This window comes from Macaca nemestrina, chromosome 18 (assembly GCF_043159975.1).
Source record: "Macaca nemestrina isolate mMacNem1 chromosome 18, mMacNem.hap1, whole genome shotgun sequence".
Classification (NCBI taxonomy): Eukaryota; Metazoa; Chordata; class Mammalia; order Primates; family Cercopithecidae; genus Macaca; species Macaca nemestrina.
The window spans coordinates 88,073,014-88,100,492 of NC_092142.1; the positions used below are offsets into that span (position 1 = coordinate 88,073,014).

The 27,479-nt window shown below is 58.2% G+C and overlaps 1 protein-coding gene across 9 annotated transcripts in view; it reads left to right on the forward strand.

Moving 5' to 3' along the window:
- Positions 1 to 26,953, forward strand: part of LOC105488855 (acyl-CoA synthetase family member 3) — a 71,456-nt gene extending 44,503 nt beyond the window's left edge. For 2 of the 9 annotated variants that reach the window (XM_024795065.2, XM_011753327.3), the window contains exons 8-12: positions 10,187 to 10,321; positions 10,845 to 10,956; positions 18,714 to 20,459; positions 20,630 to 20,806; positions 21,893 to 26,953. In XM_024795065.2, coding sequence (XP_024650833.1) covers positions 10,187 to 10,321; positions 10,845 to 10,956; positions 18,714 to 18,831 — 365 coding nt within the window. In that variant the 3' untranslated portion in view covers positions 18,832 to 20,459; positions 20,630 to 20,806; positions 21,893 to 26,953. Of the gene's footprint in view, positions 1 to 3,386; positions 3,547 to 10,186; positions 10,322 to 10,844; positions 10,957 to 15,117; positions 15,277 to 18,713; positions 20,460 to 20,629; positions 20,807 to 21,892 lie in introns of those variants that run through there. The other 7 variants (XM_011753325.3, XM_011753324.3, XM_024795061.2 and 4 more) reach the window with 6 other exon arrangements.
- Positions 26,954 to 27,479: the final 526 nt, after the last annotated feature.

The window sequence follows — 27,479 nt, forward strand, 5'->3', positions numbered from 1 at the left end:
CATTCTTAGTTGGCCCAGGAAATCCAGCTGGTCCTCTCAGATGGACATTTGGATGGTGGACGTATGTGGATGGATATTTGGATAGTGGACGCGCGTGGGTGGACGTTCGGAGAGCGGACCGCGTGGGTGGGCGTTTGGAGAGTGGGACCCCGGTGGGTGTGGCTGCATGTACTCACTGTGGTGTGTTTATCCTGAAGATGTGCGCGCTGCTCCTGACCCCTAGGCAGTGAGATTGTGGTGGTTTTTCTTTTCTTTTCTTTTCTTTTTTTTGGCCTGTCTATATTTTATGCTGAACATCATTATTTTATAATAACCTTTAAGTAATATTTTCCAAAAAGAGAGGCCCATTATCACGCATCAGAATCTGTTGACCCGAAATCAGAAACACGTCTGCCCCATGCCTTTCCACAGGGAGCAGAGCTGGGGGATGCAGCGTGCAGGCGGGACGGGCTCCTTGAGGGGTGCTGGAAGGGGCCATGTTGGCCCGCAGCCTCGCCGCCTCATGGCCTGATCCTGTGGGTCCCAGAGGCCCTGGAGCATGTGCTGCTGTGAGGCGGGTGTGCTAGGTGTGTGGTCATTCCGCACGTTTGCAAAGCGAAGGTTCCATGAGCTCCTAGAGCAGAGGCCAGTGCCCCACGCAGCGTCTCACAGGCTTCCCAAGGCATCCTGGGAGGCACCTCCATGGGCCGGACATCAGCAGAGGACCCAGGGCTGGGGCCCTAGAAGCCTCTCTGCGACAGGACATGGTCAGCACATCAAACACTCCCAGTTTATCTTTTTTATACATCCCCATTAGTGCACACTGAGCTGCGGGAACAAGCCTGTCCATGACTTCCCTTCAAGTGCAGAATTACAGGAACCTGACTAGAGCGGGTCCTGCTCGGAGCCTCCCTCCAGCACCCTCTGAATGCCCCGACCCCAACCTGACTCATGCTGCAGTTCTTTTATTTCCTTATTTGTGTATGTATTTATTTATTTATTTTTGAGATGGAGTCTTGCTCTGTCGCCCAGGCTGGAGCGCAGTGGTGCGATCTCGGCTCACTGCAACCTCCGCCTCCCGGGTTTAAGTGATTCTCCTGCCTCAGCCTCCCAAGTAGCTGGGATTACAGGCACCCGCCACCAAGCCAGCTAATTTTTGTATTTTTAGTACAGATGGGTTTCACCATGTTGGCCAGGCTGGTCTCAAACTCCTGACCTCAGGTGATCCACCCGCCTCAGCCTCCCAAAGTGCTGGGATTACAGGTGTGAGCTACCGCTCCTGATCAGTTCTTTTATTTTTAAATTCAGATAAAAAGCTGAAGGTGTTTTTTCTTTGAAAGCACAGGAACCACAGCCCTGTGGATTTTGCGAGTCGCGGGGCTCCCTGAGCCGTGGGAGGGCAGCCGTGTGAGATGTGGGGCTGTGAGTGCGGAAACACTCGTAGTCACCAGTGCCGATGCGTATTTCAGCCGGGGCGGAATTGCATGCATTAATTATTGTAAAGAGATGTCTTTAGGAGAAAATGATTTTGAAATTCAGTTTAATTTCATTGTAACGTGCTGCAAACAGGAAGGGAGTATGTGTGTTTAATTGGCTCTCGGGGGTAAGGCCTGGAAGCCGCATGCCTTTGTCACAGGCCATTAGCGATGCCGCCTGCATAATGAGAGCCTGCAATCAGCTCACAGCTGCCGCCCCTGCCGGGAGAGCATGATATTAAATAGAAATCAGGAGAAATTAAACTTAACCCTTTCCCTGGCCAGCCCCTCCTGCCACACAGATTCTGGCATAAGCTGGCGGGCACAGGGAATGGCCGGGGATGGCTGGACACAGCCGAGGATGGCCAGGATGGCCGAGGCCGGCCTACAGCTCCTCAGCAGTCTCCTCCAGGTCAGGATGAGAGGAGAGGTTGCCAGCTTTGATGCCGGCCGCTCCTGCCCCCTGACCTGCCTCCGTGCCTACAGCCTGCTTGTGCCTCAAGATCACACAGGGGGTTTGCGAGGCCAGGGGTCTCTGCCGCTGCTCCAGGAGATGTCAAAGGTCTGTCTCAAGTAACCGCTCTGACAACCAAAATGATCTCTCCAGATGCTCTGACTCCACGTGCCCTCGCTCAAAGACACGTAGGCACATTTGCCGCCTGGGCGAGTAGAAGGTGACACGGAGGTGGGCAGCTCTGCTGGGCAGGTGCGGGAGCAGCAGCAGCCCCTCCTGGGGGTATCTGGGGATCAGGAGAGGGGCGGTGGGGCAGGCCGGAGTCCCTGCAGGGGTGAATGGGGTCTTAGGCTCCAGCCGGGAGAGGAAACCTGTTGAAGGAGCTCCTTAGAGAAGAGCCAGGGATCTCGGGGAGGACCACCAGGAGCTTGCGGGGAAGAATTGAGGGGAAGAGCCCCAGGTCCCGGGAGGACCACCAGGAGCTCACAGGGAAGGATGGGGAGAGGCGAGTGGCTGGAGAACCCCCAGACTGAGAAGTCCTGCTTAGGGAGGGAGAAGAGAGCTGGGCCCGAGTGGCCCCATCCCCCAAGGTTGAGCATCAGCCCAGTCACCTGGGCCCTCCACGTGGTCACAGGCACCACCGCTGGGCACTAGCCTAGTTGTCACCCTGTCTGAAGCATGTTAGGGGCAGCAGCAAGGGCCCACTGCTTCCAGGGCCCGGCTGGGGCTCCATGCGTCCCTGGGCATCCCCAGAACCTTCTGTGTCTCAGCCGTTGGGTGCTTACATCTGGGCCAGTGGCAAAGGGTTAAAGAGACCTTGTGATTTAGTTGGGACTCATTGGCCTCAAGAAGCAGAAAATCAGAGGGACAGCAGCCCCAGCCACCACGGTTTCCCCTGTGGAGCCAGAGCTCCCCGGCAGGCACTGTGGAGGCCACGTGGGGACTGGCAGTGCCATGGTCCTGGCCCACGGCCTAGCAGCCTCCCACAGCCTCCCACTGTGGGCACGAGGTGGACGCTGAGCCCCCAGGCCTGATGGCACATTTGAAGTCAGATGGGGACACCTGGGCTGTTCCTGCAGCTGTCCCCTCGTCCAGAGGAGGGACCTTCTCAGAAGCCCTAGGGCCTTTGTCTCATGGACTAAAACTCTCTCCTGGCCATCCTGCCTTCACAGGACACTGGGCACCTCTGTGGGGCAAGGGAAGGAACACAGGCATCCTGGTGGGGCCCCAAGACCCAACCAAGGCTCGTCTGGCTGGTGCCAGCCCCTGCGCCAAGGGTGCCGACCAAGGTCAGAGCCGATTGTGGGGATGACAGGTGCCGAAATGGCCATGCCCGCCCCAGCCCCTTCCATCCAGCAGAGGGACCTCGCTGGGCCTCCCGCACTCGGCCGGCTGTGCTGTGAAGCCCCCTCTTCCCTTCTCAGAGCCATCCATCCACGCGACAGCTCCTGAGAGGGACCCTGTTTTGCTGCCTGCAGGTGCCAAGCTGACTGACGGGCCATGCTGAGGAGGGGTGGCCCCAGCCCTCCTGCAAGATGCCCTTCAGTGCAGCCTGCAGGGCCACCAGGCCCACGAGACGGGCATGGCCTTCAGATGTATCTTAGCCTGGGTTCCCTAGAAACACACGCGGACTCTGGGCAGAGGGTGAGTGTTTTGACGTTTTTTTTTAAAGCCAAAGTTACACACCCGTGGCTTAAAGACCCAAATGGTTTTAGCAGTTTGGGAAGAACCACAGCCGTGCCCCTTCCCCAGACTCACCAGCTGCTGCTTCTGTGCAGTCTCTGCATCCTGAGGGCTGCCAGCGCCGCCACCTCTGGACTCCTTTTTACTGCTGTGACTTGACTCCCGCAGAGGAGGCCCCTCCTCGGGCGTGGCCCGGCTCAGGCCCTACAGCATCTGCACTGTTGAGACCATGGAGTCGCCGATGAGAACTGAGCCCAGGAGACACTGAGATTTTTCCTCTTTGTTTGTTTTCCAGAGTCAGGAAAGTCTTGGTTTTCTTGGTCTTCTGCTGCCAATTCCTGGTGGGCTGGGCTGGTCTCCCCACGGCGCCTCCTTCCCCGTCACCACCACCCCTTCCCTCCTGGCGAGTGAGGACTTCCGCTCCCAGCCCACAGCATCCTCCTCTTCTCACTTCCGCCCCCAGCTTTGGGGACTGCTTTCCCTGGGGCTTCGTGAGGCGGGGTGTGCAGGGTCAATACTCGGAGACCCGCGTGTCTCTCGGTGACTTCGTTCTGCCCTCAGCCGTGGTTGCTGGTTTGGCTGGGTATAGGTTCTGGGTTAGAAGTCAGTTCTGTGCCATTTTCTGGCCTTCAGATTTGCTGGTGCCCCAGCCGTGCTGAATCCTGGCACTTGGTGACTCCCTCTTTTCTTTTTTTTGAGACAGAGTCTCGCTCTGTTGCCAGGCTGGAGTGCGGTGGCGCCATCTCGGCTCACTGCAACCTCTGCCTCCCAGGTTCAAGCAATTCTCCTGCTTCAGCCTCCCAAGAGTAGTTTGGATTACAGGCACCCGCCACCATGCCTGGCTAATTTTTGTATTTTTAGTAAAGACGGGGTTTCACCATGTTGGCCAGATGGTCTCAATCTCCTGATCTCGTGATCTCCCCACCTCGGCCTGCCAAAGTGCCGGAATTACAGGCGTGAGCCACTGCGCCCAGCCATGACCACCTCTTTTTAATGTACAGGGTCTCCTCTGTCCCCAGACCCCTGAGCCCAGGTCGAGGAGTCACCAGGTGAGGACTGACCAAGGTCAGGGAGCCGCCGGGTGAGCGCTGAGCCCAGGTCAGGGAGCTGGGTCTCAGGCCATCTCTGGGACTCCCTCTGCCTTCAAGAAGCCTCTCCCACGCTTGGCCCAGAGGAGACCTGGCTGGCACTGGGGTCCAGGTGCAGAAGCCTCCAGTGTCCACAGCCACCTGAGCTTCCAGCACCTTCCCTCCTGCTGGGCGGTGGCCTCTGCCTGGCCGCGATGGAGGCCGCCTGCCCTGCTGCCCCTCTGAGCCTCAGTCTGTCCTCCCTGCAGCCACCTCCCCTAGCCGGGTGCCCAGGGGCAACCAACTGGTGGTACCTTTCATGTAACTTGGTTTCCAGCTGCCTCTGCACACACATGGAGCACCTGTTCCAGCTGCCTCTCTCTCTACACACACGAGCACCTGTTCCAGCTGCTTCTCTCTCTACACACACGAGCACCTGTTCCAGCTGCCTCTCTCTACACACACGAGCACCTGTTCCAGCTGCCTCTCTCTACACACACGAGCACCTGTTCCAGCTGCCTCTCTCTACACACACGAGCACCTGTTCCAGCTGCCTCTCTCTCTGCACACACGAGCACCTGTTCCAGCTGCCTCTCTCTCTACACACACGAGCACCTGTTCCAGCTGCCTCTCTCTCTGCACACACGAGCACCTGTTCCAGCTGCCTCTCTCTCTACACACACGAGCACCTGTTCCAGCTGCTTCTCTCTCTACACACACGAGCACCTGTTCCAGCTGCCTCTCTCTACACACACACGGGCACCTGTTCCAGCTGCCTCTCTCTCTACACACACGAGCACCTGTTCCAGCTGCCTCTCTCTCTGCACACACGAGCACCTGTTCCAGCTGCCTCTCTCTACACACACGAGCACCTGTTCCAGCTGCCTCTCTCTACACACACGAGCACCTGTTCCAGCTGCCTCTCTCTCTACACACACGGGGCACCTGTTCCAGCTGCCTCTCTCTCTACACACACGGGGCACCTGTTCCAGCTGCCTCTCTCTCTACACACACGGGGCACCTGTTCCAGCTGCCTCTCTCTCTACACACACGGGGCACCTGTTCCAGCTGCCTCTCTCTCTACACACACGAGCACCTGTTCCAGCTGCTTCTCTCTCTGCACACACGAGCACCTGTTCCAGCTGCTTCTCTCTACACACACAGGGGCACCTGTTCCAGCTGCCTCTCTCTCTGCACACACGAGCACCTGTTCCAGCTGCCTCTCCCTCTACACACACGAGCACCTGTTCCAGCTGCCTCTCTCTCTACACACACGAGCACCTGTTCCAGCTGCCTCTCTCTACACACACAGGGGCACCTGTTCCAGGCTTGGAGGCCAGGGACTCGGGGGCAGAGGTCTCAGGGCAGGGGCTTGGGCTTCCCTCGGCGCTTTCCTCAATGACCAGGGGCCAAGCTTCACATTCTGTTGCTGGCATCAGTGCCATTTGGGAGCAAAAGTCCGACAGACTAGTTCTGGGCCTCTCTTCACCCTGTTTCCTGGGATCGGGCTTTGGGGGCTGGTGTCACTCCAGATCCAGGCTCAGGAACCGGATCTGCACAGCAGAACAGGCGTTGTTCTTATCTTGCGTGCTGGTCAGGCCACCCCCCCGGCCGGGAGTGCTTCCTCCAAGGCCCACAGACAAGGTCTCGCTGGGGGACTGGGGACTGCAGCACCTCTCTCCACCCACACTTCCAGAGAATTCAAATCTTGAGTATTGGGAGATTTATTTTCAATTACAGTGGAAGGCAGAGACATGAAATAGCACCGAATTCAAAGCAGCTCATAAATCCAGGTAATAGGAGTTTATTGATTGCTACATTGTATCTGTCAGAACAAAACTCCTTTAATGCACACATCAGGCCGAGGAGATACACAGCCCATTGGCAGCCAACTCCAATTCCAGAATCAATGCATTTTGATAAATAGGTTGTTATAAAAAGTAAAGGTTATTTAACTTGTTTGACGTGCATTTCACAATGATTGCGAGTTGCCCTGGAGCCTCTGAACCTTCTGAGTCGCCCTCGCTGCCGCAGGACCTCCTCCCGCGGTGTCCGACCCACTCTTGCTTGACTGAGACTTTGTTTAAACCCTGGCTCCGATGCCCCTGAGCCCTTGATAGCAGCGTCCCAGACTGGAAGAACAAAACCAGCCACTCTTCCCCTTGGCAAAGGCACAGCAAGGCGGGTGAGGCGGGCGCTGGACAGTCTGGGAATGGGCAGGGAGGTGTGACCCTCGGAGCTGAGGTTGCTCCGCACTGGGAGAAACTCGAACAAAGCCTGACACGTTCCAAAGGGCAAGCTCAGGGCTAAGAGGGAAGCAGCGGGGCAGCCCCTTTGGGTGGCGGTGCCCAGGCCTTGCGGACAAGACACTGGCCAGGGGAGGTGGACCAGGGGCACCAGGGCAGAGGGGCCCTGTGTGTGCAGCAGGAGGGACCCTGAAGGGCCCCGGCCTAGAGGGGGCCTTTGCAAGGAGGATTGCCAGGAACGTCCAGGCCAAGGCATCCGGGCAAAGGCGGCCGGGCCCAAGAGACGCACGTGTGACTTGGGCTTTCTTCTGTGGGCGGTGGGAAGTCTCCCTACACCCAGAAGGAGCTCCAGGCAGCAGTGAGGATGGGGATTCCGGGCTGGAGGGTGGAGCTGGGGGTGCTGGCTGGGCTGACAGCAGCACCACCCTCTGATGCCCGGGGTGGGACGGACACACGACTGCCACCATCCACTGAGGGTCCCCGCACGCCAAGCACGCGCTCTGAGCACTGAGGGTCCCCGCATGCCACACATGCGTTCTGAGCACAAAAGCACCTTTCAGAATCCTCCCCGAGACAGGTATCTGTCACAGAGAGACAGGTCTCAGTCCTGCACTGATTGGCTCCGCCCAGTGCTGCTGGGGGAGTCTCAGACACAGCCTTTTTCCGACAGGTGTAGCTGCCACTTTCTCCAGCACAGAAGCCTGGGGCCCTGAGAATGGCACCATGCTGCACGCTGACCCTTGGGGTTCTTCCCTCCGCATGGCTCAGTGGAAACCCTGCATGCAGCACAGCGGGCAGGCTGGGGCCTGTGACGACCCTGGGATTGGAGGCCAGGCAGGGCTTCACTGAGAAGCGGGGATCTGGGGCCTGGCGCCCAGGGAATGGACAACTCCGCAAGCTGCCCCCACCAGTCCTTCCTGAGCACTGGCTTCAGGAGAAGCATCTCAGGGCAGAGGCAGCCAGGCCCAGGCAGGGAGTGACCCCTGAACAAGGCCTGCAGCAGGGTCTCGGGGCCTGACTGTGCCAGAAACAGCCCTGAGCCAGAAAGGATGGGCAGATGCTGACTGCCACCACTCCTGGGATATCTCAGCACCAGGGCTTCGACCCCTGGGGATACACACCCATGCCTGCAAACACACCCACACCTGCAGACACGCCCACGCCTGCAGAGACACCCACGCCTGCAGACACGCCCACGCCTGCAGACACACCCACGCCTGCAGACACACCCACGCCTGCACACACCCCCGCGCCTGCAGAGACACCCACGCCTGCACACACACCCGCGCCTGCACACACACCCGCGCCTGCACACACACCCGCGCCTGCACACACCCGCGCCTGCACACACCCGCGCCTGCACACACACACACGCCTGCACAACCCACGCCTGCGCACACACCCGCGCCTGCACACACCCGCGCCTGCACACACCCACGCCTGCACACACACCCGCGCCTGCACACACACCCACACCTGCACACACCCACGCCTGCACACACACCCACGCCTGCACACACCCGCGCCTGCACACACACCCGCGCCTGCACACACCCGCGCCTGCACACACACACACGCCTGCACACACCCGCGCCTGCACACACCCGCGCCTGCACACACACCCACGCCTGCACACACCCGCGCCTGCACACACACCCACGCCTGCACACACCCACGCCTGCACACACACACACGCCTGCACACACCCACGCCTGCGCACACACACACGCCTGCGCACACACACACGCCTGCGCACACACCCACACCTGCACACACCCGCGCCTGCAAAGACACCCACGCCTGCACACACACCCACGCCTGCACACACACCCGCGCCTGCGCACACACCCACGCCTGCGCACACACCCACGCCTGCACACACACCCATGCCTGCACACACACCCACGCCTGCAGAGACACCCACGCCTGCACACACACCCACGCCTGCACACACACCCGCACCTGCACACACACCCACGCCTGTACACACACCCGCGCCTGCAGAGACACCCACGCCTGCACACACACCCGCGCCTGCACACACACCCGCGCCTGTACACACACCCGCGCCTGGACACACACCCGCGCCTGCACACACACCCGCGCCTGCGCACACACCCGCGCCTGCGCACACACCCACGCCTGCACACACACCCGCGCCTGCACACACACCCGCGCCTGGACACACACCCGCACCTGCACACACACCCGCGCCTGCACACACACCCGCGCCTGCGCACACACCCGCGCCTGCGCACACACCCACGCCTGCACACACACCCATGCCTGCATACACACTCGCGGGCATGCACACCATGGGCCCATTCGTCATGAGACATCTTCGGGCTGGGAGTGCAGGTTCTGAGGCTGCAGCCTGCTCTCCTGGACTTCTCACCCTCAGTGGCTGGTGGTGTCTGTGTTGAGCTACTCGAGAAAGAAAGAAATGGGGGAAGCTCAGTGCCCACAGGAGGGCTCCAGGAAGGAAAGTGTGGGGCAGCCCCGGCCATTGTTCTAGGACCAGCATGGTCAGGTGCGGAGGGCAAAAGACAGGCACCAGCAGGAGGTTCCAGGCACCCAGGAAAGGCCCTGTCCTCAGCCACCAGTGGCGCCTCTCCCATCCAGAGGGGCTAGATAGTCACTGCTGGACTCCACCGTGGTGGATGTTGTAAGGTGTCTGGTTCACTTGTCTTATGAATATTTGGTCTGGATTCTCTTGTGGGCCTGAGAGACGGCAGGACAGGGCCTGGTGGGTCTTGGCGCCTCCCCGAGAGCCTACCTGCGTGAGGGGCGCTGCAGTCCCAGGGGTGCCGTCTGGGGCCTTTGCAGCGGCAGCAGCACAGCCAGGAGGCCCAGCACACCCTGGCATCCATCCTGAGGGAGGGTCAAAGCATCAGACCCTGTGCTTGTTGCTTAGAAAAGGCCATGTGTCCCACCATGACCAGTGGTTATCAATCACTGTGACAGAAACAGGTCCTGAGCCGGCTTACTAATGCAGACCATGGGCCCAGCAGGGCTCCTGGCACCTCTGGGTCCTTGCAGGCTCTGGGCCCACTGCTGACCTGACCTGGAGGAACTGCATACAGCTGAGCGTGGGGATGGGACCCCACCTCATGGGCACAGTCCCACCTTGGGATGCGCGTCACGACCACCAGGGATGTGGGCTTACCTGGCATAGCTGCTTCCGCATTGGAGTTGCCACAGGGTAGTAACCAGAGCCCCCTTTCCTCAGAAGACACCGTGGTGTTTAAGGACGTCCAGTTAACCAGAGCCCCCTTTCCTCAGGGGACACCGTGGTGTTTAAGGACGGCCAGTACTGGATACGAGGCCGGACCTCAGTGGACATCATCAAGACTGGAGGCTACAAGGTCAGCGCCCTGGAGGTGGAGTGGCACCTGCTGGCCCACCCCAGCATCACAGGTGTGTGGCTGGACTTGCGCCAGGGAAGCCAGGCGAGACGGGTGCTGCCTTCCATGTTTGAGTTTTAGACGATCACGGATGAGGCGACGCTGTCCCAGCTGCCTGCAGGAGTCCCTGTGACACTCACCTCTGCTCCCTGCCCTGGCCAGGGCACATGGGGCTAGTGGGGGTGCAGCCTGCTCAGTGTTGGAGCCACTGACCCCATGCCCACTGGAGCTCCCAGGCCTGACTGGGCGCAGCTCCCATCTGCATGATGCCTGTGCAGGGAGAGTGCAGAGAGCCAAGGGGTGGGAAGGCAGAGCCCCTGTGAGTGCCCAGCCACCAGATCCACCGTGGGGAGCCCATCCTTACTCCCTCCCCACAGGACCAGCCAGCACCAGGATGGGTGATCGGAGTGGGGCCTCCCCAAGGACAGGCTCCAGGGCTGGGCCAGACTGCGCGCTTCCTGTGCGTCCAGGCACTCTCCGGCCTGTGAGAGTCACTGAGGCATTCCCATGTCCTCAAACTGTTCTTCTGTCCACAGATGTGGCGGTGATTGGAGTTCCGGATATGACATGGGGCCAGCGGGTCACTGCTGTGGTGACCCTCCGAGAAGGACATTCACTGTCCCACAGGGAGCTCAAAGAGTGGGCCAGGTAGGGCTGGGCGGGGTGGGCAGGGGGTACTCATGGGGTCTTGGGGCCCGGGGGTGAGGGCCACCCTAGGTCTTGGCATCGTCCATCGTAGAGGTGGAGGTGAGGGATCAAGAAAGACCAGCAGTGAGGGTCCTTAGAGACCTGAAGGCCACACACAGGGGGCAGAGATGAGGGCAGGGGGCAGGAGCCGTGCTCAGATTTGACTTGGTGGCAACATTCCGAGGGGGCAGAAACTCACATTCCTGGGACAGGGCCCTGTGAGGCCTGTGGTGGGTTCCGTCCTAGTCCCAGGAGAGATCCCGAATGAGCCAGGCCAGGCCCATGCAGGAGGTGCATGGAGCTGAGATCCAGGGTTGACACCACCTGACCGCACACACTGGGCCCTTCCCCACCAGGCCACGGGCAGCCTGTCCACTCGCTGCCCCAAAGCCAGTGCTGGGCCCCAGAAGAACCGCAAGGCCCACCCATTCTCCGCTGGCACCTGCACGGCCTCTCCCTCTCCTGCCCTGGGGGTTGGTCTTCAAGGTGCCTCACACACCTCCAGTCAGTTCCATGGAGACCCCAGCACCATCCCCTCACTCATTTCACTTTCCCCTCACACCCAGGGCAGGGCCCGTTCCTCAACAGCGGCCACCACCCAGTCTGTAAACTCACCTGCGTTTTTTGTTTTGCCTTTACCTTACCCAGAACCTTTCCCCAAGGGCTTTCTCTCACCTGTCTCACACCTGGTGGTTTCTGATGCATGGGATCCACAGACCCTTCCCCTTTGCCAGCAGCGCTGGTGGTCACACCCAGGGCTGAACCTAAGCTGTGGCCTCGTCAAAGGCCGTCAGGACAGAACCAGGCTGAGCTCAGAAAGGAAGCTTTTAGTTTCACCTACAGCAAATTCTTTTTTTTTTTTTTTTAATTTATAAAGAAAGGTGGTATAATTGGCTCATGGTTCCACAGGCTGTACGGGAAGCATGGCTGGGGAGCCTCAGGAAACTTACAGTCATGGCGGAAGGCAAAGGGGAAGCAGGCACATCCTACATGGCTGGAGCAGGAGAGAATAAGCGAGGGAGAAGGGAGGGTCCACAGAGTGAGCAAAGGAGGAGGGAGGGGCCACAGGGCAAGCGAGTAGGGAGTGAGGAGCCACAGAACGAGGGGGGAAGGAGGGGCCACAGAGCGAGGGGGGAGGGAGGGGCCACAGACCGGGGGGGAGGGAGGGGCCACAGAGTGAGGGGGGAGGGAGGGGCCACAGAGCGAGGGGGGAGGGAGGGGTCACAGAGTGAGGGAGAGGGGAGGGGCCACGCACTCTCAAATACCCAGTTCTTGTGAGAACTCACTCACTATCACGAGAACAGCAAGGGGAAAATCCACCCCTGTGATCCAGTCACCTCCCACCAGGTCCCTCTTCCAACAGTGGGGATCACAATTCAACAGGAGATTTGGGTGGGGACGCAAATCCAAATCTTCCCTGGCCCCTCCCAAATCTTATGTCCTTTTTACATTGCAAAATACAATCCTACCTTCCCAACAGTCCCCCAAGTCTTAACTCATTGCAGCATTAATTTAGAAGTCCACAGTCCAAAGTCTCGTCTGAGACAAGGCAAGTTCTTTTCACCTATGAGCCTGTAAAACCAAAGACAAGTTGCTTCCCAGATACAGTGGGAGTGCAGGCATTGGGTAAATACACCAGTGCCAAAAGAGAGACGTCAGCCAAAACAAAGGAACTGTGAGCCCCAGGCAGGTCCAAAACCTAGCAAGGCAGTCACCGAATCGTTTTTTGTTTTTTTCTTTTTTGGTTTTTTTTTTTTTTTTTTTGATGCGGGGTCTTGCTCTGATGCCCAGGCTGGAGTCCAGTGGCGTGATATCAGCTTACTATAGCCTCTGCCTGCAAGCAATTCTCCTACCTCAGCCTCCCCAAGTAGCTGGAACTATAGGCATGCACCACCACACCCAGATAATTTTTGTATTTTTTAGTAGAGATAGGATTTTGCCATGTTGTCAAGGGTGCTCTCGAACTCCTGACCTTAAGTGATCCACCTGCCTCAGATTCCCAAAATGCTGGAATTACAGGCGTGAGCAACCCCATCCGGCCCAATAAATCTTAAAGCCCCAAAATCTCCTTAGACCCATGTCTCACATCCAGGCTACACCGATGCAAGGAGGTGGCTCCCAAGGCCATGGGTATCCACCCCTGTGCCTCTGCAGGGTACAGCCACCATGCTGCTTTCATGGGCTGCTGTTGTGTGCCTGCAACTTTTCTAGGTGCCCCACATGGTGCAAGCTGTCGGTGGGTCATTCTGGGGTCTGGAGGACAGTGGCCCTCTTCTCACAGCTGCAGTAGCCAGGGCCCCGGTGGGGACTCTGTGTGGGGGCTCCAGCCCCATCTTTCTCTTCTTCACTGCCCTGGAGCAGTGGCCTGAGCTGTATCTGGAGCCCTTTTAGCCCCAGAGCAATAGGGATGCAGGGGCCAGTGTCCCTCAGAGCAGTGGCCCACAGAACCATTCTTCCCTCCAAGGCCTCTAGGCCTGTGATGGGAGGGGCTTCCATGAAGGTCTCTGACATGCCTGGAGATATTTTCTTCATTGTCTTGGCAGTTAACATTCGGCTCCTCTTTACTTACTCACATTTTTGCAGCCGCCTTGAATTCCTCCCCAGAAAATTGGGGGGTTTTTTTTCTACCACATGGTCAGGCTGCAAATTTTTCGAACTTTTATGCTCTGCTTCCCTTTTAAATCTAAGTTCCAGTTTTAGGTCATCTCTTTGCTCATGCTTAACAAAAGCGATCTTTGCTCCAGTTCCCAATAAGTTCCTCATCTCCATCTGAGTCTACCTCAGCCTGGACTTCATTGTCCGTATCACTATTAGCATTTTGGTCACAACAATTTAACAAGTTTCTAGGAAGTTCCAAACTTTCCCTCATCTTCCTGTCTTCTTCTGAGCTCTCCAAATCATTCCAACCTCTGCCTGTTACTCAGTTCCAAAGCTGCTTCCACATTTTCAGCTGTCTTAACAGCAATTCCTCACTTCCCAGTACCAATTTTCTGTATTAGTCCAGTCTCACATTGCTATAAATGATGCTGGATATTTCTCAGCCACTTTGCCAGCAGGGGACCTCCATGGCCGGTAATGCCCCCAACCCGGGCCTGCCACAGAGGCACCCACCCACTCAACCAACTGGGCGATGCTTGGCTTATGCACTGGCTCAGCCTACCTGTGTTATAGCTTATACCTGCATTCATTGGTTCCCAAGTTCGTGTCCCATGTCCAAGAAGAATGAGGTTACACTGACAATTCAAAGCGTGAGGAGAGTGGAGAAGAATTTTATTGAGCAATGAAATAGCTCTCAGTGGAGAGGGGATGCAAGGGTGCTCAACCACCTAGAGTTGGGTGTGGCTGGGTCCAGGGCTTTTTTGGGCACAGAATGGGGAGGGGCAAGCTGTAGGTAGCGCTGGAAAAGGTAACCTTTGGTTGGCTAAAAAGCATTATTCAGAAAGAACCAGTCAGAAAGAGTGGGCAAACAGGAATAGAAATTCTCACTCCGGGCTGCCGGTTTCAGGCTGTGTTTTGGCTTGAAGGTGGGATTTCACTGGGGACCCAGCCCTGTCTATCTGGGCATTTGACTGCTTCCTGTTGCTATCATAAGGAACTACCTGAGAAGGTAATTTATAAAGAAAAGAGGTTTAATTGGCTCGCAGTTCCACAGGCTGTAAGGAAGCATGGCTGGGGAGGCCTCAGGAAACTTACAGTCATGGCAGAAGGGGAAGGGGAGGCAGCATGTCCCACATGGTGGAGGAGGAGGAAGAGCTCACCTACCGCAAATTATTTAAGACCAAGCATTTGTCTCTGTTCTGTTCCTTCTCTGGACGCACCCTCCCTGCCTCCACCCTGACTTGCCTTCTCCTGAGCACTGAAGGTATTTTTGGCTCGTCTGTTGTGATTCCACAGACAACAGGAACGCTTGCTTCATCAGGGCAGCATCAGGGCACCACACATGCCTGGGTTTGCACAACACAGCTGGAGCACTGCCGCTCAGCAGCGGCTGCTGCTTTCATTAAACAGTTACCTTGAGAAGAAAAGATAGGTGTCGGGTGCTGAGAGAGTGCTAGAGAGTTTCAGGGTCCGAGTTTGCAGGAACCGAAGTCCCGATGCTCCTCAGCCCTTGGCTTTCCTCAGACAGGGCTGCCCTCTGCTCAGGGACACCAGGCCGCTCGCTCCTGCTCTGTGCATCTCTCTGAAGTCAGGCTCCTCATCCAGCATCGTTTGGGCTATGACAGTGGCTGTGAGAAGACCCTGAGACAGGAAGCTGTGTGCAGGGCACTTGAGGGCCCGCTGGTGAGAAGCCGCCTGTGAGGGGCAGGACCGGGCAGGGAAGGCCACCAGCCATGCAGTCACAGCCCAGGACTCCGTCAGTCCTGCGGGAGCCCTGGAGCCAGGCCCTTGCTCTCCAGGCCACTTGCTGTACTTGGCCCACAGCTACCTCCCCTGCAGCCCTGAGTCGTCCTTGCTGTGCCTGGCTTAGGCTGACACTGCAGTGCTTGTCCATTCACCATGAAAGAAAAAAGAACAGGAAGGGAGGCAGGAGGAAGTAAATTAGAGGATTAATTCAAACATTCCAACTGTCTAATGGGAGTTCCAAAAAGAAGATATTCAGGGAAGAAATTAACAGTCAAATTTCCCCAAACCAAAGGTCATGAGTTTTCAGATTGAAAGAAGACCCGAGGAAAGAAGAGAGAAAACAGCATTGTAAATATCAGGAAGGAAGCAAAACCTCAGCTCAGGCCTGCGGTCTCTGCTGGGCAGTGTGGCGGCATGGAAGGCTGCAGGCTGCTTAATCCAGTGAAGCCAGCAGGTCAGACGAAACGGATAACTTCCTTAAAAGACACAAATTTCCAAGACTGACGCAAACACCAAAGCAGACTGAACAGTTCTGAGTTCTCAATTTAAAACTGCAAAGCAAATACCAGGCCCAAAAAGTTTCACTGGTAAATTCTCTCAAACGTTGAAGGCAAAAAATAAAACCAGACGCAACAAAATAAGTCTCTGACGAAACAGCAGAGAGGAACAATTCCTAACTCCCTTTATGGGACCAGCACTACCCTGAAATCCAAACCGTGCAAGAAAACGAGAGAACAGTGTTCCCGATGGGCAGACACACAAAATCCTTAACAAACCATTAGCCAGTTAAATCCAATTAATGCACAAAAAGACAACACGTCATGATCAAGCAGCATTTAAGCCAGGAATAGAGGGTTACTTTCATTTTCAAAAATCAGTCCATGTAATTCACCTTTATTTTAAGACAGACTCTCGCTCTGTCACCCAGGCTGGAGTGCAGTGGCGCAATCTCCACTCACTGCAGACTTTGCCTCTGGGGTTCAAGCGATTCTCCCGCCTCAGCCTCCTGAGCAGCTGGGATTACAGGTGTGCGCCACCATGCACAGCCAATTTTTGTATTTTTAGTAGAGATGGGGTTTCGCCATGTTGGCCAGGCTGGTCTCAAACTCCCGACCTCAAGTGATTCACCCGCCTCAGCCTCCCAAAGTCCTGGGATTACAAGTGTGAGCCACTGGTAATTCACCATATTTACAGAATGAAGAAAAATCATATTATTTCAATAGATACAGAAAAAGCATTTGCAAATGCCAAAGCCCTTTTATAACAAAAACTCTTCACAAACTAGGAGAAGGAAAATACCTGAACCTGATGAGGGAGCTTCTGAAAAGCCACCAGGTGACATCCTGCTCAATGGCGAGCTGCTGGGCGTTTTCCTCCTGTGACCAGGAAGGGGCGTCCGCCCTCGCCACTGCCAGCCAGTCTCATTCAACACAGAGTTTGTCCGCTCTTAGAAGTCAAGACATTGGTTACACGTGGAGGCTGGGAGTGGCTCAGACAGGCAGAGGGGCTTCTGGGAACCCGGCCATGTTCCCTTTCAGTCTGGGCGCTACTTAGATGGGGGCAGTTGCTTCAGTAAAACTTTAGAAATTCCTACACAGGCCAGGCGCGGTGCTCACACCTGTAATCCCAGCACTTTGGGATGCCGAGGCGGGCAGATCACCTGAGGTCAGGAGTTGGAGACCATCCTGCCCAACATGTTGAAACCCTGTCTCTATTAAAAATACTAAAAAGACAAAAATTAGCCAGGCGTGCTGGCGGGCGCCTGTAATCCCAGCTACTCAGGAGGCTGAGGCAGGAGAATCACTTGAACCCAGGAAGCGGAGGTGCAGTGAGCCGAGATTGCACCACTGCAGTCCAGCCTGGGGGACAAGAGCAAGACTCTGTCTCAAAACAAAAAAAATTCTACACATCCCTCACCACACTGTACACAGGACAGCTGGGTGTAAATTACACCTCCATTTAAATACCTATAATAGTTTTATATAACTATAAAATATGTACATGCCAAAATAAATTTGATAGGAAAATTGGAGCCGGGCGTGGTGACACATGTCTGTAGCACTTTGGGAGGATCCTCTGAGCCCAGGAAGTCCAGGCTTTGGTGAGCTGTGACTGCACCACTGCACTCCGGCCCAGGCAACAGTGAGATCCTGTCCCAGAGAGAAAAGAGAAAAAAAGAAAAAAGCAATTTGGAAATGTGGAGGTCGAGGTTGACAGCGACACCAACGTCAAACCACTTGCCCCTGGGGAGGGAGGGACTGGGCTGGGCCGACTCGCACCTCCGCCCCGAGAGGCCTACGGGCAGGGGCAGGTGGGCAGGGGTCTGTGCTGGGTCTCTGGCCACGTCTGGATGGCAGGCGATGCTTTATCCACAAAAAGCGTCAAGAAACCACGACACTTGGTTTCTGGACTTTTCCGCTGGACAGTAACCTGAACAATCGCCGTCAAGTTCGTTTCTGACACGTCTCAGTGTCAGCCTGGACGCCCTGAACCAGCCCTTCCTGCAACTGGAGTGTGGCCGCTGCCTTCAGGGTATTGCTGGGTGGGCGGAGGCCACACAGCTGTCCCCCCCTTTTGGGGGTTAATCTCATTCCTTCCTTCCTTTCCTTCTTTCTTTAATGGTGAACGGAGGAGCACCGAGCACCACTGCAGTCTCAGCTTCCGATCCCAGCGCCTTGTCCCTGCCCACTGCCCTCGGCTGCTCATCTGCATTGGCACCGCCCTGGCCCCACCCACCTGCATCAGCCCCGCCCACTGCCCTGGCACCACCCACCGAGTTCTGGCCATGGGCACAGGGGACCCTGAGTGGAGGTGTCAAGCCTTAGGGGCTGTCCCTGCTGTGTGGGGGTCTGTGAGGCCTCTTGCCATGCGGGCTTGTGTCTGCAGGACTGTGGGGCATTTGTTCCCATCTCAAATACCCCATGCAGGGCAGGCTGCCCCTGCCCCACCTGCCCACCCACTCCCCAGCCCCTTCCACGTGCCTCCTCTGGAAGGGGAACCGGCCACAGAATGACATGGGGCGTTCCAGCTCCAGTGCGGGGTCTTGGAATGCCTGGCCCAGTGTGGGGGTCCCTCTGCCCTACAGGCCACTCTGTGCAGGCCTGTCCTCGGGTGCCCTCGCCCAAGGCCTGCATGCACCATGACTTCTGTGGTACCAGTGATAATTGCATGCTGGGCACCTCCTGCAGTCACCACCCTGGGCTGCTAGGGCAGAGACAGCTGCGGTTGCCCAGGACGCATGCCAGGCCTCAGGATGGCCGAGGCGCCTGGCCAGGCTGCAGCGTCCAAGGGGCACCTGTCCACACTGCTGGGCACCTGAGCTATCGCTGGGCAGTGTTGGGACAACGCATCTCAGGCTGTGCTTGTCTCTGCAGAGATGTCCTGGCCCCGTACGCCGTGCCCTCGGAGCTCGTGCTGGTGGAGGAGATCCCGCGGAACCAGATGGGCAAGATTGACAAGAAGGCACTCATCAGACGCTTCCACCCCTCGTGACCCGCGCACCAGGGGCTGGGCACTTGGACTGCGGGTCTGGCGGGGAGCAGCAGACGTCTCCCTCACACCGAGCACCGCGGGGGCCTGTCTGAGACCTGGCCTCCCTTAAGCCTGAATGCCCCAAATCAGGTCACGTAGAACAAAAACTGGGATGAAATCACCACATGAGGTCCCCAACCTTGGGCCAGTTGTTGCAGCTCAAGGAGACCGTCCCTGATGTCACCTCTGCCTGGTCACCGCCGACCTCGCAGCCCGCCCCACGTGCCCATGTCTGCCTGGTCACCACCGACCTCGCGGCCAGCCCCACGTGCTCAGGCACCTCCCGCCCCACAGTGCCCTGCAGTTACCAGGCTCTCCAGGGTGGGTCCCGGAGGTGTCCCCCAAAAAAGAAATAAAGACTCCACTGGAGGAACGAGGGCCGTCCCACACTGTGCCCAGGCCTGTGACTGCGGCAGACTCATCCGCCCGTGCCTGTGCCTCACCCGTGAGCCAGTGTCTCCCAGTCCACATAGGTCTGGGCAGCTGCCCGGAGGGCCTCCTGGGAGGAGCTGAGGGTTCACAAACCTCCCAAAACCAGCCCTGTCCCATGGATCCTGGGCATCTCCTGGTGCCACTCTCGGAGGAGGGCAGCTCCCGCTGTGGGGACACTTGCCACCCTGCTCACTACTGTGTGTCCATCAGCGTGTGTCACAGAAAGTGTGTGGACGGACGGCCGTGGAGCGGCTCTGCTGTGACCCTGCCTCACCCCCCATCGCACAGACCTTCCGGGTCATCTCCACACCGGCCCCTCAGCCAGTGAACCCTCCCTCCCATCACCGTCTCTACCCAGACCCCCACCTGCCCCATGGCCCCCGTCTCATGTCTGTGGCTCGCCAGCTTTTCCCCAGACCCAGGTCCAGAGCCCACAGGCGTGGCCGATGCAGAAACCTCAGGAACGTGTGCTGTCAGTGTTGGGCGCACCCACGTCGCATTTACTTAGCAGGGTCAATTCAGATGCACGGGGGCCACATGCAGAATCCAGAAGTTTCTGGACAATTTTCAGAAGAACAGGCTGCCTCTTCCCCACAGCCTCTGGGAAGTAACAGTCAGCCCAGCAATGTCTGGCCTCAACTTACCCAGAACATTCTGCCCCTGGAAAGCATGTCTGAAAGGGTGGCCAGAAGCGAGTGTGCCAGGCAGGAGACCAGCCCCATCTCAGGCTCACGTGCCTTGGGCAGGAGACCAGCCCCATCTCAGGCTCACGTGCCCAGGCAGGAGGCCAGCCCCATCTCAGGCTCACATGCCTTGGGCAGGAGACCAGCCCCATCTCAGGCTCACGTGCCCGGGCAGGAGGCCAGTGCCATCTCGGGCTCACGTGCCTCCGGGACAGGTGGACGTGTCCTGGGGCCCTTGCCCACTTAAGCATGTTGCCCACCAAGCTTGTCTGAGGCATCCCAGACAGCGGCATTCCAGCCCTGTTTTCCAGGACGGGTGGGCACCCCAGTCCACAGCCCTGTCCCACCCGAACTCCTGCCTCACCGTGTGGCCTTGTGCATCCCCTTGGCCTGACCCTGGGAACAGTCAAAGCAAGCGGCCCTGCCCTCCCGCCGGAGGCCTGGACTCAAGGGAACAGCACTCAGAGACCACAGGTCAGACGTTTGTGTCTAGGCCTTGCTAGTAGCTAAGGAAATGTCTTCTGTTGGGGAAAGGGTCAAATTTAACATAGCAAGATTTTTACTTAATTCCACTAATTTTACATTTGCATCTCTCTCCTTTAATCCTGAAACTTGATTCCATAATCATTTGCTTTATCCAATAGTATAGATCATATGCTTTCAAAATAATGAGGATGACTTTCTCCTGACAATACCACGAGCTACAGAAAGCCTGGAGCTCGCTGACCAGCTTGTTGACCAGAATATGGTGCTCCAAGGATGTGCGGTTGAATGCCGTGTTCTAAAGTCACGAGTGACTCTCCAGCCGGTTCCTGTGCCAGGTCGGTCGGCCTTCGTGCACACAGTCTGCCAGCACCCATCCAGGCCGTTTCCCCTCCGCTCCACCAGCCGAGAAGAAGCTCATCCTTCGTGCACACAGTCTGCCAGCATCCAGCCAGCCCCCGTTTCCCCTCCGCTCCACCAGCCGAGAACAAGCTCATCCTGGAGGGAACTCATCCGCTCCTCCCTCCCCATTAAAGCCCAGTTTATTCCCCGTCTTGGTCTCTGGTGCTGACCTGGCCTCTGGAGACACAGGCAGGGGGCCCTGTTTGCCAAGTCACCGTGACTGAGCCCCACAAGGATACCTAAGTTGCACATGGCTGGCAGCACCTGCCCCGCACACCCTGCCCCTTGCTGGGCGGCCCACGCCACACAAGTTAGACCCAGGAGCAGGTGCCCTGGGAGCAGGGCTGCCACCCGCCAGGTCCAAAGCCGCCTCTGCGTGCCTGCTGCCTTTGACCTCCTGGGGAGGCTGGCTTGAATCTGAAAAGTCAGCCAGCTCTGACCCCAGCCAGACACGGAGGTGCTGCCAGGAGCTGCTCCCAGGCGAGTGGCCCAGCTTCTCTCAGGCACCAGGGGATGGCGGGACTCCTGGTGACCAGCTGGTCCCCAAAGCTGTGGCACCATGCCTGCTGCTGCCAGCAAAGTCCCACATGCAGCCTGTGGTAGCTGCCACCCTGTCCTTCCTGCCCCTCCCTCATCAGGGGCCAGGGTGAAACCCCTGCCACCCTCTGCCTTCCCTCCACCTGCGGCTTCCCGGGCAGGGAGACCATGGGCCCAGCTCCTGCTTCCTCCATTCATTCCACAGATAGGGCCCGGGCCAGCAGCCCAGGCATTAGGCTGGTGGGTCCACTGAGGCGTAGACGCCCCCCGGGACAGGACAGGCCTGAGGCAGCTGAGCAGTGCCAAGCCGGGCCCATGTTCCCGCCCAGCAGCGGCCCTTGAGGCTGCCTTCCTCCCAGGTGTCCAGGCCCAACACAGAAGGCCTGAGCCTGCTCTGCCTCAGTTTCCCTACTCTGTAAACTGAGGCTGCTGCTCTCTCTGGGCCCTTCTGGCCCTGACCAAGGAGTGGGGCTTTGTTCCCTCAGAAGTCCTGTCCATGGGGACTGGCTACACACATGCCCCACACCGCCCTTCCACCTGGACTCTGGCCCGGTGGCACCAGGGTTGGGAGCAGGAGCCTTAGGACACATGCAGCGCCAGGCACAGCATGGAGCGAGACAGTGGGCGGCGTGGTAAGTGCTGTGGGCACCACTGACCTGGAGGAGCCATGACTCCCAGACCCTCGTGTCAAAGCTTCTGGCCTCGTTTGCTGGGAGGCTGGGAGGAGGCCCTCGTGCAGAACAGCAGCTTGTTGCCGGCCTTGGTGAGAAGGTGGTGAGTGCGCCGGCCACTGAGTTAACCGTCAGTAACGGGATGTGTGCAGATGGGCGTGGACCACAGGTATGTATGTCTCACACACACGCCTGCATGTATCATATGTACGTGTGTCTCACACATGCACCTGCATACCCCACAGGTATGTCTGTCTCACACACACGCCTGCACATATCACATGTATGTATCTCACACGTCTGCATACACCACATGTATGTCTCACATGCCTGCATATATCACATGTATGTGTCTCACACACGCCTGCATGTCACATGTATGTGTCTCTCACACACACGCCTGCATACATACATGCACATGGACACCTATGTGCACACCAGTCCCTCCCTCCCTCCCCCGTCCTCATCTTCAGGCTCAGCCGGGCCTGTGATCACTGTCGCCCGAGGCAGCTGCACTGGGGCCCCGGCTCCCCTCACACTGTGTCTGATCAGGTTGGGACTCACTCGGCTGCTCTCACCGCGAGGTCCTTGGTGCGGCTGCTCTTGGTGGCCCTTCTAGAGCCTTCCTGAGTGAGAGGACGCCCACTCCTCCCAGGCCCACAGAGCCTGCCTCCACGGGCCCTGGGGGCCGATTCTGTCCCCTCCTCCCTGGCCACAGAGCAGTCAGTGCAGCCGCTCTCCTGCCTGGAAGCGTAAAGTGGACCCTGTGTGAAAACATGGACGACGTGGAGAATGAGCAGCTCACCAAATGGATCAATACGAACGATCACACCCACGTGCATCTCCTCCGCAGCCACAGGAGAGACCAGGTCACTGGAGGATAAACATCCGTGACTGCACCTCCTGATCCATCACCCACGACGGCCACGGCATCCCCTGCCAGCCGCCGGCACAGCCACGAGCACAGCCATGGGCACGGCTTGGGAGCATGTGGTTGTCACAGGATGGACGACCATGGATCTGCCTCTCTCTGAGCAGAAAGCAGGTCCCCACAGGCGGGTGCGGGGAAGGGGCGGGTCCCGGGTCCGACAGGCACCCCCTGAGCACCAGCCCCTCTGAGGGTGGCCGGAGGGCGCTGCCGCAGGTCCCCACACACCCAGCGCACACTGTCCCACACACTGGAGGCACCTGCCAGGTTCTGACACCCTTCAAGTGCCTTCCCAGGGTTCTCGCACCCGCTGAAGTCAGCGCGCTCAGCCTGCTTTGCACATGAGCAGCTGAGGCAGGTGAGTTGAGGGCAGGGGTGTGACTCACAGGCTTGGGGCCAAAGCCCAAGGTCGTCTCCTCTGGCCTGCAAGCTCAGGCTCACACGGGGAGCAGCCAGGCTGGACTGGGTGCAGCTTACGGACATAGCACGAGCTGTGGGCGTCGGCCGCGGCTCCTCCATGCAACGCTGACACTGCTGTCTGCAGATCGCACCTGGTCAGGAGGGAATGGCCCAGGCAGGTGGGCAAGGCCATGGCTCGGCCAGGTAAGGCTGGGAGGGCCCAGGATGGATGTGCATTGAGCCAGGCAGGAGATCTGGAGAGGTGGAGGGATGGGGAGGGAGCGCCATGCAGAGGCCGCTCGGTCCTCAGGAGCTAAGCCTCACCCTGGGAGTCTCAAGGAGGGTGTCCCCTGGCCTTAGCCAGCAGCCAGGGCCAGCATGTGATCTGTGGCAGCCGGTCTCGGGGTGGCCTCGTTCGCAGTCTTGCTGGATGGAGACCCCCAGCTCCTAGGGCAAGCGCAGGCGGGGCAGGGCCGTCCCGGTCAGCTGACAGGAACTGAGCTGAGAAGGCTGCAAGCCGCCGAGTCGCCCTAACAGCAGGGTGGTCCTGCGGGCAGTACTGAGCCCGCCCTGCTGGGCACCCCACAGCCCCTGCAGCTCCCCAGCTGCCACTGAGTCCCGATGCCCTGTGAGGAGGCTCCCACCTGTGAGCGGCAGAATGACGGCCCCAAAGACCCCCGCTTCCTCACCCTGGGACCTGTGAGTTCACACAGCAGTGGGGACCTGCAGCTGTGGACGGTCCATCAGCTCCCTCAACAGGGAGGCTGCCCTGGGTGACCCGCGAGGGCACAGGGTACCCCCATCCTGCTAAGTGGAAGAGGGAAGCTGTGGCAGAGGTGAGCGTGAGGGGACTGGCCGGCCACTGCTGGCTTTGTGAGGGGCCCCCAGCCAAGGAAACGCCTCCGGAAGCCCAAAGAGGCGGAAAATGGATTTTCCCAGGAGCCTGCGAAGGAACCTTGGTGTTGGTGGAATCGGATGTGAGAGGACACGCGGGCGACCTGTCTTGGGTCACGCTGGTTCCCAGTCCCCACACCAGCCTGCCTGGGCGGGAACCCTAAGATTAAGGGAGGGGCCAGCGCCGGGCTCTCCTGGAAACCGGCCCGGGTGCCTCGGTCCCTGCGTCAGTGTGGGGTGTTGGTGGCCGCCCTGCTGGCTCTAGGCACTCCCTCCGCCTTCCTGCCGCGTGGCTGGTCCTCCCTGGGCTGGGCTGAGGCACCCTCCATGCCCACCCGTCACACCGGGCAAGAGCTGGGGACGTGAAGCCAGGCCCACGAGGACTTGGAGGCGGAGGGGTCTCCAGGGCAGGACAGGGCAGGGCCAGTTCCCTGGGGCCATCTGCTGTGTCCAGGAGCCCGGTGCTGCCACTGGCCTTGCCCCAGGGTCCAGCTCTGCCTTTCATCCCCTCATCCCCTCAGCACCTCCCCCTACCTTCCCTCCATGTGTCCCAAGCTATGGCAAGTCCTCAAGCTGGGACGGCTGGCACCAGCTCTGCCCCCAACAGGTCACTCGGCGGCTCAGAGCCCATGTCCTCATTGGTGACACAGGAACAAGGTGCAGTCATGCAAGGGCATGAGAGGGTCCCGTGGAAGGCATGTTCCAGAAGGTTCCTAGCCCAGCTCCAGGGATGGGGAGGGAGCACCACGCAGAGGCCGCTCAGCATGAGAGGCTCAGCAGAGGGGTCCCCTCAGTCCCTGACCAGTGGGCTCCCCAGGGCCCTGTCCAGGCTGGGACGGGTGGAGCTTGGTGCCTGCAGGCCAGTGAGCGCATCCTCAGAACCCAGGGTGCTCCCAGGCTGGCCCAGGGCCTTAGGAGCACAGCGTGGGCACAGGACCCCAAGCTGTGCCAGCCAGGCCCTGACCGTCCTGGGCCGGCCGCTGCCTCCGTTCTGTGTCCACCCCTGTGCGATTCGGCCTCTCTGGTGGCGCCCATCCCAGCTTCGTTCCCCTGTGGGCCCTGCCCCCATCTCCCTGGGACACAGGGGTGCGTGTGAGCCCACATCAGCAAGCGTGTGTGCAGCCGTCACATACACATAGATACACATGGGTGCACCTGCACACCCTGGCATCGCAGAGGAGGGAGACGCCACACCCTCAGTCCTCTCTGTGCCCACCCAGGCAGCCCATAGTCATTGGCTCGCAGGGCATGCCCCCCATTGACAGTCTGACCAGACACAACCATTCAGTTACTGTAACCACGGAGTCATCAGTCTCCTTCATTACCACCTGCCAGCCCTGCCCTGCCGCGCAGCGAAGCCCATTAAGACAGCGGCAACGCCAGCAGCACGTGGTGCCTTTAATGCATCAGCCGCGTCCCGATATTCCCATCCCGATGGGGAAGAGCCGCGTCTTAGCTAGAAAAAAGACGACACCCCACACCAGCTGAATGGGCTGCCCGCTGGGCACACACACACACGCTGACGGGTGTGCACATATGCTCACAGCACACACAAACAACACAGATCTGGCCTCAGAGCCACACTCCAGGTGCGGCCGCCCTGGGCCCAGCATCTGTGACAGCCACAGCAGGATCAGAGCAGCCTCAAGGGCCGGTCGGGAGCCGGCAGAGCTGGCCCCAGGCTGAGCTTGGGGAGGTGGGCCCAGGCCCGGGACCCACGCTTTCTAATCGGCGGGCGGAGTCCACGCAGCTCCTCCCCGTCTTCACGGAAGCCCACGGGTCCCCCTCCCTCTTCTGCTGTCCCCAGGATAGTGAAATCTACTAATGTGGATTAAGAACATTTTTTAAATAAAAAAACATTTTAAATATTGAGGACAGAAGACAGAAGATTACGGCCAACCAACCCCATGCACTTCCTGGCCCAGGTTCATGGAGTCTGAGCCCTCTGGCCTCCTAAGCCTCTGGGCTCTGTTACCAGGTGGACGCCTTCCCCAGCCCCGATGCCTGAGTGATGTCGTGGGTTTAGGTTTCAGTACTGTCATGTGTGGCCCACAGAGCGCAGGCTCCTCCGTGAGGACGTTTTTGGCTCATGTAGGGCTTTGCTGTCCCCTGTGTTGACTGCCTTGCTCTGGTTGTCCTCAGGTCACTCTGTGGGGCGTGCACTGACCCCAGCCATTGGACCCTCCCCTCCAAGAGCAAAGCTGCAAGTGCAGCCTCTTTTGCAGGGTGGAAGAATTTCTCCAGGAGATATTCCTGCGAGCGGAATCACTGGATCGTAGGCCCAGATGTCTCCCACTTCCTCGATTTTGCCTGATGCCTTCCAAGGAGGCTGTGCACAGCGGGTGTGAGACACCCCATCTCACCAACGGGCCAACATCCCAATGGGAGACATTGAGTTTTCACCACGGTGCTGAGTGTGATGTGGAATCTTCTTATTGTAATTTGCATTTCCCTGATTACGAGTTAGGTGGAACATCTCGAATATGTTTCTGGGCCATTTGATTTTCCTGCAAGTCGCCTGTTTCAGTTCTTTGCCCATTTCCTGTTGGGCTGCTGGGTATTTTTCGTGATTATACATTGGTTACGTGAGTGGCCTTTGGCTTCATTTGTTAAAGCATGTGCAGAATTGTTAAATTTTAATGTATTCAAATGCATTAATCTCTTCTTTCTTATAGTTTGAGTTTTTTGGGGTCTTGTCCTTAAAAACCCTTTCTTACTCAAAGCTCTTCAATATGTTTTCACATATGCTCTTCTAAAAGTTACAAAGCTTTGCTTTTCTCACTGAAGCCATTAATTCATTGGAAATGCATTTGTGTGTGGTGGGAAGTACAGCCCTGATTTTTCCCATGTGGAATTACTGATTTTCCCAGCACCGCTCACGGAGCCACCCACCTCTCCCCACCACAGGTGGGACTACAGGTATGAGTGCCACTGCCCCTGTGGCCCCGGCGCTCCCTGCTCCAGACTCTGCCTGGCCCAAAACCCTGTCTCCAGGCTGCACTGGGCTCCATCCCACCTCCCGTAGCTTCCCCCAAGGCCTGGATGTTCGGCAGGAGGGGGCACCCACTCCTGCCTCCTCCACAGCACGGTCTGAGCTGTTCCCGGCCATTTACTCTCTCTTTTTTTGTTTTTGTTTGTTTGTTTGTTTGTTTTGAGACTGAGTCTTGCTGTCGCCCAGGC